Source organism: Prionailurus bengalensis, chromosome A2, assembly GCF_016509475.1.
Source record: "Prionailurus bengalensis isolate Pbe53 chromosome A2, Fcat_Pben_1.1_paternal_pri, whole genome shotgun sequence".
Classification (NCBI taxonomy): domain Eukaryota; kingdom Metazoa; phylum Chordata; class Mammalia; order Carnivora; family Felidae; genus Prionailurus; species Prionailurus bengalensis.
Genome location: NC_057348.1, coordinates 13,110,641 through 13,121,829, shown reverse-complemented (window position 1 = coordinate 13,121,829; position 11,189 = coordinate 13,110,641). Strand labels below are relative to the sequence as shown.

Here is an 11,189-nt window from a genome sequence, read left to right as displayed (position 1 = left end):
CTGGTTCCTTGGTGCCCCGGTGTGGGGGGGGAGGGAGGGGAGCAGGGGAGGTGCTAGAGGGTTTGGGTCCTTGGTGCCCAGGGTGGTGCAGAAGCGCTCTGTTCTTTCTGGGAAAGAACGCATGATCTATAAATATACAAAGAAAGGCTTAGTTAATCATTCACATGGGCTCAGCATTCTCTTGCAAAAATTTAATGACTACTAGGGTGGCCTGCGGGCCCACCCACCTCTGTCCTCAACTCCCGCCCCCAGAGCTGCGTTTCGATGATAAAGGGGGACAGCCTTGCCCAACATGATGGACTCAACCTGTTCAGAACATTTCTCCTCCCAAGCCCCTATACGCGGCTGAGTATAAACTTCTCTCCCTCCTAAAGACAGGGCCAAGATGGGCCACTTTGGCAGGAAGACTATTTTGAGATAAAAAGCAATCACGCGGCGCCTGGCTGGCTCCATCAGGAGAGCACGCGACTCTTGGCCGCGGGCTCGTGATTTCGAGGCCCACGTCAGGCGTAGAGCCTACTTGAAAAAAGAAACTAAAATAAAAAATAAAAAGCAATCAGGGGCGCCCGGGTGGCTCAGTCAGTGAAGCGGCCAACTTCGACTCGGGCCATGATCTCACGGTTCGTGAGTCCGGGCCCCACGTTGGGCTCTGCGCTGACAGTGTGGGCGCCTGCTTGGGATTCTCTCTCCCTCTCTCTCTCTCTCTCTCTGACCCCCCACTTGCGCTCTCGCTCTCAAAAGAAATAAAGAGGGGCGCCTGGGTGGCTCAGTCGGTTAAGCGTCCAACTTCGGCTCAGGTCATGATCTCACGGTTCGTGAGTTCAAGCCCCGCATCAGGCTCTGTGCTGATGGCTCAGAGCCTGGAGCCTGTTTCAGATTCTGCGTCTCCCTCTCTCTCTGACCCTCCCCCGTTCATGCTCTGTCTCTCTCTGTCTCAAAAATAAATAAACGTTAAAAAAAAATTAAAAAAAAAAAAGAAATAAAGAGACTTTAAAAATAAGCAAATAATAAAAAGCAATCAAAGCCCAGCAGATTCAGGAAAAGCTCTGTCCTCCCCCCCCCCCCCCCCCCCCCCCCCCCCCCGTCCCCGCAACCGCCTAAAAAGAGTTTAAATAGAGGACCCGCTCCAGGAAGAGAGCTATCACCACAGATGAAAACATCATACTAGATGTGATGTTCACTAGATGTGGTAGACAGGAACTGAGCAAGGCCTCTTTGACCCTAAATCCTCTGTGTCCCATTGTTTCTGAGTGGCCCAGTGCCGGAAGCCAAGCTCTCCAACCAGCCTGATGGCAGGGCCCCGGGCGGTGGACGGATCGGTGGACGGATCGGGACTGCACGGCGGCCCACGGACAGTGAAGCTTCTTGTACTCCCGCTTTTTATGTAATTTGGCCTTAGCGTTGGTCAGGGCAGCCCCCCCACCAATGAAAGTACCTGGGGATTTGTCGGTTGGGGAATTGCCCGCGACACGCCCCCCCTTCCCCCCGGGAAGAGAACCATTGGGGAAAGAAACAAGATTCCGCAGGGAAATTATGGCGCCCCACATGCAGCCCTTGCCACCCCCTATAAAGACTCCTCTGCCTAAAGGAAGGATAGCCTCCTACATTTCCCAGCCGAGGAGGGGGACAAATGGGTTCGAAATCCCCACTCCGGCAACAAAGGAATGTATCCGTGGATACAAGTTACTCCAACCCCTAGGCCCACTTGGCCCCCAGGAGGCATTCCAGGTGTTAGAAGGACCTGGTGGGTCGAGGTACAGAATGGTTCATTAGTTCCTAGGTATCCGTTGTCTCTCTGGGAACGCATAAGGCGTGGGTTCCCGGGCCCTCTTGGCTCCCTCCCGGCACCCCAGACCAAAGCGAATACTTCGGTTCCTTGTACCGCAAATGGTTCAAAGGAACAATCAAGAAGCCATGTCCTTGTAAACGTTCCATTTGAGGCGCTAAATGACCTTTGAGTGTCGAGAGCTAGATGACCTTTCGTGAAAACGGCAAAGCAAATGCTTTAGAGACCGTAGATAAGCGTAGATACATAATGAAAGCAGTATGAAGAAATCAACCAATAAGCAAAGGGCAGGAGGGAACGTTACAGGAAAATAATCATGACGTTCCTTAACGGGTGATTGCACAAAGGGACGTTTCTAGAATTAGGTCACGCCGAGAAACAGAGAACGCGCGCTACAAGGAAATCGCTAACAAACGTAATGCCACGTTCGCCACAATAAAGCGGCCAGTCTAACACGCCGCTGTTGTCTGCATCCATTTGTTATTTTCGCCGACGCCGTTCATCCTTCGGGAACCCCTGCACCTGCTGGGGCTGGACCCCGGCAGCCCAGCACGTATTTGTTTACTAAACGTTCACTCTTTTTCATCTTCCTGTGACTTGTGTTCCTTCCCTTTGAAGTCCCAGACCCCTACCCTCCTCCTCTCTTCAGTTTAGAATGACTTCTAGGGGCACCTGGGTGGCTCAGTCGGTAAAGCGGCCGACTTCAGCTCAGGTCATGATCTCGCGGTCTGTGAGTTCGAGCCCCGCGTCGGGCTCTAGGCTGACAGCTCGGAGCCTGGAGCCTGTTTCGGATTCTGTGTCTCCCTTTCTCTCTGACCCTTCCCCGTTCATACTCTGTCTCTCTCTGTCTCAAAAATAAATAAATGTTAAAAAAAAAAAAAAGAATGACTTCTATACCCGGGACGCCAGGGTGGCTCAGTTAAGAGTCCAACTCTTGATTGCGTCTTAACTCAGTCAGTTAAGGGTCCAACCCAGCTCAGGTTGTAATCTCACGGGTTCGCGAGTTCGAGCCCAGAGTCAGGCTCCGTTCTGACAGCGCGGAGCCGGCTGGAAACTCTCTCTCTCTCTCTCTCTCTCCACCTCCCCGCTCTCCCTCTCTCTCTCAAATAAATAAACTTAAAAAAAAAAAAAAAGGCATAGAATGACATAGATACCTGATTTTGCCTGGCTTTGGAATTTCCCTGTGTGGATTCCCCATAGGTATGAAATTAAACTTTATGTTCTCTTGTTACTCTGTCTCGTGTCAGTTTGATTCTTAGTCTGGCTAGAAAGATATAGAAAGGGGCAGGAAATTCTTACTCCCTGATAGCCCCCTTTTTTCCCTCACTGGCTGTGACTCAGCGGGGCCCTGAGAAGTCAGTCTTGCAAGTCTGTGGGGTTCCGGCTCCAGCAGGAATCTCCCAGTGGTCAGCGGCTGCTGTGTGACCCGGCCCTGCGACCGGGCCTCTCTGGGCTCTGGTTTCTTTCATGTGGAATGGGGGCGGCGGGGAAGGGAGGACACTGAGCTTCTAGTTCACAGTCTCCACTCAGCTCACATTTCACATTTGCTTCGTAACTACTGTGTGCCAGGCCCTCGCAGTGACAGTGATAAGGACACGTGCGTGGGCTTTGCTTTTAGGAGCTCACCCAGTCCGGTGGCGGAGGTGATGTGGTTTTTGGAGTGGTGAGCGTCCGGAGCTGAACGGCCAAGAAAGAACTCTGGAAGACGTCTTTGGTGCCAAAAGGTGACCTCATTAAAGCACACGGACAGGACCCGCGGGCAGAAAGAGCCCGCACTGGGGTTGTGAGGAGTGACTGATTATATACTATGGAGTGGGGGTAGGTAAAGGCAAAAGAGAGTCCTTTAAAAGGACTTTCACAGGCTAACGAGGGCTTTTTTGCTTTTTAATTTGGAGAGAGAGAGAGAGAGAGAGAAACCCAAGCAGGTTATTCTGAGCTGTCAGTGCAGAGCCCCATGTGGGGCTTGAACTCATGAGCTATGAGATCATGACCTGAGCTGAAACCAAGAGGTGACTTGCCCAACCGACTGAGCTCCCCAGGGCCCCCCAAAGAGGACTCTTAAGATACCAGAGGCCTTGCGATTGTCAGGCTGAGGTTGCGTTTCCTCTAGTAAGGTATTAACATTAAGACAGTAGGAAGTTCCTGGAGAAATGTTTCACTCTGAATTTGCCTCAAGTATTTGTCAATGGGCTGCAGGTTATAAGGAAACTCAATTTTATTTACCATTTCCTTCCTGCCTTTGTTCCCCACCTCACTATGGAGGAGAGGGTGGTGTTGGGGCTCCAGGAAACGGAGTCTACAGTCTACGGGTTTCTGGAGATTGGGCTGTTGATAAGATTGCCTTTTTCTTGTAATTCACTAAGACATCTGTAAACCGATGGGGACTCCCGTCCCGCAGGACTGTGATCTCTAGCAGTTAACCATCAGGTTTTCCCATTCCTTTGTTCTTGGGCAACCGGGGGTGCGCGAGGAATGTCACCCGTGTCCCACCCTGGGTTGTTGGCGGGGGGGGGGGGGGGGGGGGGGGGGCGCGGTTTGCAGGGTGTCAGCGTGCCTTATGCTCCCTCGTCGGCTGGGAATCGAACACCTAAAATGCAAAATTACAAGAAGAGCAGAGACAGTCGAAAGGGGCCTGAGTTAGTGATGAGGACGAAGGATCAGGTACTCCTGGCTGCCCTAAAGTGAAGAGAAAGAGAAAGCCTGATGGTTAACTGCTAGAGATCTCAGTCCTGCAGGGCAGGAGTCCCCATCGGTTTACAGATGCCTTAGTGAATTACAAGAAACAGGCAATCTTATCAACAGCCTAATCTCCAGAAACCCGTGGACTCCAACACCACCCTCCCCTCCATAGCGAGGTGGCGAACAAAGGCAGGAAGGAAATGGTAAATAAAATTCAGTTTCCTTATAACCTGCAGCCCATTGACATACTAGAGGCAGACAGAGTTAAGACATTTCTACAGAACTCCCTACTGTCTTCATGTTAATGCCTTACTAGAGGAAAAAACAACCTCGGCTTGACAATAGCCAGGCCTGTGGTATCTTGGGAGCCCTCTTTAAGCACGTGGAAGTCATTCTAGGTGTTGTTAGGGAAACGCCGTTTATTTACTGTTTAGCAAAACTTCAGTCGTGAGGCCCTTCAGATGTATATCAGGGGCCATATGCTTGGAGTATGATTGCCAGCATAGACTTGGGGGCTAAGGATATAGGAGGTTTGCAAAGGAATTTTTATGTGTTTAAGGACACTCACAGGATCCTGGGGGGGTCAGGATAATGTTAAGTCAAGATTCTCTTTTGCCCCCAGCAAAGTGTCATCATCGAGGCAGCTGAGCTCCTAGAGGAAGGTCACTCTGCCTGTTTCAAGGACTCGCCAACGGGCTGCAGGCAGTAAGGGAATTTCATTTTTCATTTGCCTTAGTTTCCCACATCGCCGGGGCAAGCACTTAAACCCCCCCCTTACGTCTCGATGAGGGTGATTTTAGGGCTCCAGGAAATGGAGTCTATAGGCTTCTGGAGATTAGGCTATGGATAAGACTGCCTTTTTCTCGCAGTTTATGAAGTTCCCCACAAACTGAAGGAGACACCTGTCCTGCATGGCTGTGATGTCTATAAGTCAACCCCTCGTTTCTCTTTCCTTTCCTTTGTTCTTGGCCTCGAGGTAAACGGGGCTGGAGCTGATTTACAGTGTCAGATCGCCCCCTGGCTGCCTAGTGGAGAAGGGGCTGGGAGTTGGGACCCATCCCCTCCAGCGTCTCACCCTCTCTGGCCCTCGCAGCCAGTCCCCGAAAGTGTGGCAGCTTGAGCCAGGCAGACCTCTGTCGGCCGTGTAGCCTCACGTCTTTCAGCCTCAGTTTTTCCACGAAAAAAACCCTTGCTGTGGGCCCCGCATGCAAATGGGCGCTTTGTGAGGATGGGCTCACATGGTTCCCACTAAGCCCGATGGGGCAGGAGCCAGAGCACCCCCACTTCAGTGGGGGAGACTGAGGATGAGAGGACAGCACGTGCTGTGCTGGGCACATGCGATGCGGAGGCAGAACTGGAACCCAGGACCCCCAGTCCGGTCCTGGGCGCGGGTAGCCTAGGCTGGCCCCTGGCGGGGGTCCAGCCCCTCCCAACGCACTCGGGAAGCCACGGCCGGGCAGGGCGGAGCCGTGGGTGTCCCTGGCGCCCCAAGGTGCCAATTAAATGCTCGTGGCTGTCTGGGGCCAGAGCTGTGGACGGAGGCATGGCCGAGCTGGGGCCAGAGCCGGGACGCGCCTGGCGGGTGCTAGCCCTGTGCGGGGCTGCGGTGTTCCTGGCTGCCGCGGCAGCCGGCGGGGCCCTGCTGGCCTGGAATCTGGCCTCCTCGGCCTCCCGGGGACCTCGCTGCCCGGAGGCAGGTGCCAACGCCACGGCGCCCCCCAGGGACCTGGCGCCAGAGGTCGAGGAGCTGCGGCGCCAGCTGGCAGAGGCTACCCAACGCCAGGAGGCCCTGGCCAGACAGCTGAACCAGGCCAACCGTGCCCGTCGGGAGCTGGAGGAGGCACTAAGGGCCTGTGAGGGCCGCCAGGTAGGCGGGCAGGGTGGGAGACTGGGGAATCCAGAATCGGGGGAGAGGGCCTGCACACACAACCCCAGGGTTGCCCCCCACCCCCACCCCACGCATTCGTCTCCCTAATTCTTCAACCGAGAGTGGCGCCGTCATCCCTTCCAAATCCTACTGGTTCCCCCTTAAGTCTCCCTGCTGACCAAGGAGGCCCCATGATTCTCTGCCATTTGCCATTTGCCTAGTAGATGGTGGTGGCTAGAAGCCCCAGACCCCTGAGTCCACCTGGGGAGACCCTGTGCCAACCCTCCCCCTGGGTGCCCACTCAACCTCCCCCAGCCAGTGTCCAGCAGCCCTATTTCCAGAGAGGGACATTCATGTCACCTGTAATTAGGAGGCTAAAGTTGGCCTCTTGGGGGAGGTACTGGCCAGGTCCTCCCTTTTCCTCCAGCCACCCCTTCACAAACTCTTTCTTAACCCTTCCCAGCCCTGGGCCTTGCAAAAGAACCATTCTCAAAGTCCCAATCTTTCATTTACTACCGTGGATCTCTGGGTACCAGGCCCAGCAGGGGCTGGGCAGTGTGAATTTTAGAAATCAAAACAGGCCTCCACCCTTTACCTGCCTGCCTGAGGGAAGGGCCCCAAGCCGCCGAGGTCAAGCGCAGCCTGCTCTGGGTTCAAATTCTGGCTCTGCCCCTCAGTGGAAGATGTTCTGAGGAGGCCAGGCCAGTTGTTTCGAAGAACGTCTCACAGAGGTGAGGAAGCATACTCCAGAAACCCAGTCATTGTCAACCACCGGATTGGCTTGTGTTGGTTTGAAACCCCAGGGAGTCTAGATGCAGCTGGGACCGGGACCGCAGAGCTAAACGGTTTCCACATTCCGTGGCTTCAAGTGGGGGGGGGGGGGGGGGGGCGGTGGGCCCCGGGCAGAGCAGCGGTCACCACTCGGAACCCCAGGCCACTTCTGGCCACTTCTGTTTTACAACCACAGGAGCCCCAAAGGGCATTGCAAGTAATGCTCAGGGAACGGAGTCACCAGGGTCAGTTCAGTCCTCCCCAGAAAGAGGGGAGACTTCACTTCTCTCCTGGCACCCCGCCCCTCCTTACTTCCTCTCCACTCCCCAGAGCCGGCTTCAGACCCAACTGATGACCCTGAAGACTGAGATCGAGGAGGCCAAGGCACAGGGGACCCAGATGGGGGCTGAGAACGGGGCGCTCACAGGTGTGTTGGGGCGCAAGGGGTGGCCAGGGCTAAGGGCGGGAGGGGCCTAAAAGGTTCCTAGTTATGCGAATGACATGCACAAGTGCAAACGTAATGTAAACGACATGCAAATAAACGCGAAAACTTCCGAGGGAAATGCACGTCACACTCAAAGGCCACGCAAAGGTCAGAAACACAACGCAAATGCAACCAAATACGCAAACGCCACTTACACGACTCCCCAAAGCAACACAAGCCTATGAAGAGCTCTGCAAATGACACGTAAAGGTCATGCAACCAACGCACACACTCGATTCAAATAAGGCAAGGCTGCAAATAGTATGCAGACTGTAAAAAACTCCCAACGCCGGCGTTAGGCGGGCGGGAGCGAGGTCTCGGACCTGACGGGGCTCCCTGGACCCGCAGAAGCGCTGGCGCGCTGGGAGGCGGCGGCCACGGAGTCTGCGCGGCGGCTGGACGAGGCACAGCAGCGCGCACGCGCGGCCGAGGCCGAGGGCGAAGCTTGCGCGGCCCGGGAGGCGGCGCTGCGCGAACGCGCGTGAGTGAAGGGCGGGGCCGGGGGCGGTGGACGGGCGGCTGCGCGAGACTTCGTTCTTTCGGCCCAGCGTCGCCTGGTGGGGGAAGGAGGGGAAGGGTCCCCGGGGATGGAGCCGCAGCCGGGCAGTGTGGGCGGGGCCTTGGGGTGTTGCGTGACAAGAAGGTCAAAGACGGGATCCTGGAGTTGGAACCTAGGGGTGGTCAAGGATGTAGGCTCTCTGGGGGCTGGACTCCCCAGGCTGGGGCCGGCACTCCGGAGGCATGAGTCCCTGGGGTCGGGCGCCCATAGAGGAAGGGCGAGGAGCGGAAGAGAAGGACGCAAGTAAAAGGAAGTACCGAGGGAGAGGACGGGGGTTCTGGAGGCTGAGCTCCTGGAAAAGGGGATGGGAGGCCCTGGGGAGGGGTCCCGGGAATGGCTGGGGGTGGAGAAAGCTTAGGGGAGCTGGGGATCTTTTGGGAGTGGGGTTCTCAGGAAAGATGGAAGAGTACTGGGGGGAGGGTCTCGGGGGCGGGGATCCAGTTGCTGATGGACCCCTCCCCACTTCCTGTCAGTAAAGCCCTGGAAGCCGAGATGGGCCCTCAGCGCAGAGTGCCGCACCCCCGATCCCGCTCCGGGTCCCGACCGCGACCCAGCCCCCGCTCACGTTCTCGCCCAAGAACTTCGGGGGGCTGCCGGCGGCCGGCGCGGCGCGCTCGAGGGTGAGTCGGCCCCTAGCAGGACGAGGGCCCGAGGCCGGGAGGGCACACAATGTGGCGGCCCTGCTGGGACCCATATAGAGGTGTCCACGCTGGATGAGATGCCCAGTCGACAGCCATCAACGCTCAGCTTTGGACCCAGGAGCCACTCTGAACGGAATCTACAGAAAGGAGACTCGACTCTCTCTTCCCAACCAACTAATGCTTTTTTTTACAGATGGGGAAACTAAGGCCCATTCGGTGACCCAATGAGATAGTGCTGATTTGAGACTTCAGTCCCTTCTGATGACAGTGTTGCTTCATCCCACAGGCATGAAGAGTTAGGGTGCAGCCCTGGCTCAGGGGTGACCTGGAAGGGTCACTTCTCCTCTCTGGGCCTCAGTTTACCTTGTCTGTGTATGGAGTGATTAGAATCATGTTTGGCGAGCCAGCCTATCCTTGACAACACAGACCGACCAAGATGGCACAATGGGAAAACTACAGACCCCTCTAGCTATGAGGAGGGTACAGAAGTCCCAAATGGAATTTTAGCAAAAGAGAATTAAGCACCACATTTTAAAAATACATCACAACGAAGGGGCCTTATACCTGAGATGCAGGGATGGCTCAATATTCAGAAGTCTGCTAATAAGATTTACCATGGTGAGGGATCAAACGAGAAAAGTTCTGAAAAGGCCTCAAAATGAGGGCGAACGTGAGGATGACCACTGTGGAGTATTTAATATTGTTCTGGAGGCACTAGCCAACGCACTTAGAGAAGAAAAAGAAAGAAGGGGTATGGATAGTAGGAGAGTGGTAGGGAAATTGCAGTTTGGATCGTGGGTAAGCCCTGTTTACATAGGTCAAAAATAATAGAAATACCAACAATTCCATATGGCTCAATTTCACATTAATTTCGTCTTTTACCTTATCTTCGACATACCTTCAGACTTACAGAAAAACTGGAGGATTCGTACAAAGAATTCCTGGATATTCTTTATCCAGATTCCACAAACATTAGTTACCACCTTTGCTTTATTCTTCTTCCTCTCTCTGAACCTCTTCTGAAAAACACACAGAAACGGTGTCTCATTACCCATAACAGTTGAGTATGCATTTCCTAAAAACAAGGACATTCTCCCACATAATCACAGTACAATGATGAACATCAGGAAGTGGACATTGATAAAACACCATTATCTAATCTACAGACTTTAATCAGACTTTGCCAACTGTTCTCATAATGTCCTTTATAACAAAAGAATATCCTGGCTCACACATTGTATTTGTCAGGTCTTCTAGCTCTTTTAATCTGGAACATTTCTCAGTATGTCTTTGCCTTTTATGACGTTGGCGTTTTTTAAAGGCCCAAGGCAGTCATTTTCTGGTGTCCTAATTTGGGTTTCTGTGATGTTTCTGTAAGATTAGTTTCAGGTTGGCATTTTGGGCAGGAAAGCCTTGGAAGCAATTTAACATAATTTTACCTGCTGGTAGTATGGTTTTATATAGAGAAAACCCAAGAGAACTAACTGAAACTTTCTTAGATCTATTTCATATAGTTACTTATCTCCAGGAATAAACTAATTTCCTTCTTACGTAAAGAGCTCTTATCAATTAATTTTTCAAAAAACAGCTCAGTAGAAAAATGGGCAAAGAATATAGACAGTCATTTCATAGAAATATGCAAAAAAAAAAAAAAAAAGAAAAAAAAAGCGACCAACCTCTTTCCTAGAAAAGAATCGCAAATTGAAATGACAAAGTGGTACCACTTTCTACCCATTAGTCTGGCAAAAATGAAAACGAGCGAATCGCAAAGTACCATGCCCTGGCACTGCTGTGGAGAAACAAGTAATCCCACATGGGGCTAGTGAGAGAGCCCAGTGGTACAACCACTTGGAAGGGCAATTTTCTAGAACCTCTCAAAAGTGAAAGTGTATACATCCTTTGGCCCATCAATTCCCCTTCTAGAAATTTTTCTACAACCATATTTACATGGGTACAAAATTACGGACCAGGGGCACCTGGCTGGCTCGGTCTGTAGAGCACACTCTTGATCTACAGGTTATGAGTTCAAGCCCCAGGTTGGGTGCAGAGCCTACTTATAAATAAATAAATAAATAAATAAATAAATAAATAAATAAACAAACAAACAAATAAATAAATAAATCAGATTGATGGACAAAATACAATGCAGAACCTTGGGTTGGATCCTGGCACAGAAAAACACTTAGTGAGAAGGTCAAATAAAGTCTAGAGTATAATTATTTTAATGCACTAGAGTTAATTTCTTAGTTTGGACAAATAAAATTTGGATGCCATGGTGTCAAAGAACTTGGCCATGGAAGAAGTTCAGTGACGGCTGTTCAGAGGCTCTGTACTATCTCTGCAACTGTTCTGTAAATCTAAAGTTATTCCAAAAGAAAAGGTTTACTTTTTAAAAAGAGACT

General features: G+C 52.5%; 1 protein-coding gene across 1 annotated transcript; it reads left to right on the top strand.

Annotated features, from left to right (window-relative positions):
- Positions 1-5,180: 5,180 nt before the first annotated feature.
- On the top strand, positions 5,181-10,343 carry CCDC194 (coiled-coil domain containing 194). Its single transcript, XM_043586957.1, has 4 exons — positions 5,181-6,332; positions 7,434-7,530; positions 7,936-8,068; positions 8,620-10,343. Exons 1-4 carry the CDS (start codon positions 6,009-6,011, stop codon positions 8,768-8,770), a joined length of 705 nt encoding a protein of 234 aa, XP_043442892.1. The 5' UTR covers positions 5,181-6,008; the 3' UTR covers positions 8,771-10,343.
- The last annotated feature ends 846 nt before the right edge of the window (positions 10,344-11,189 follow it).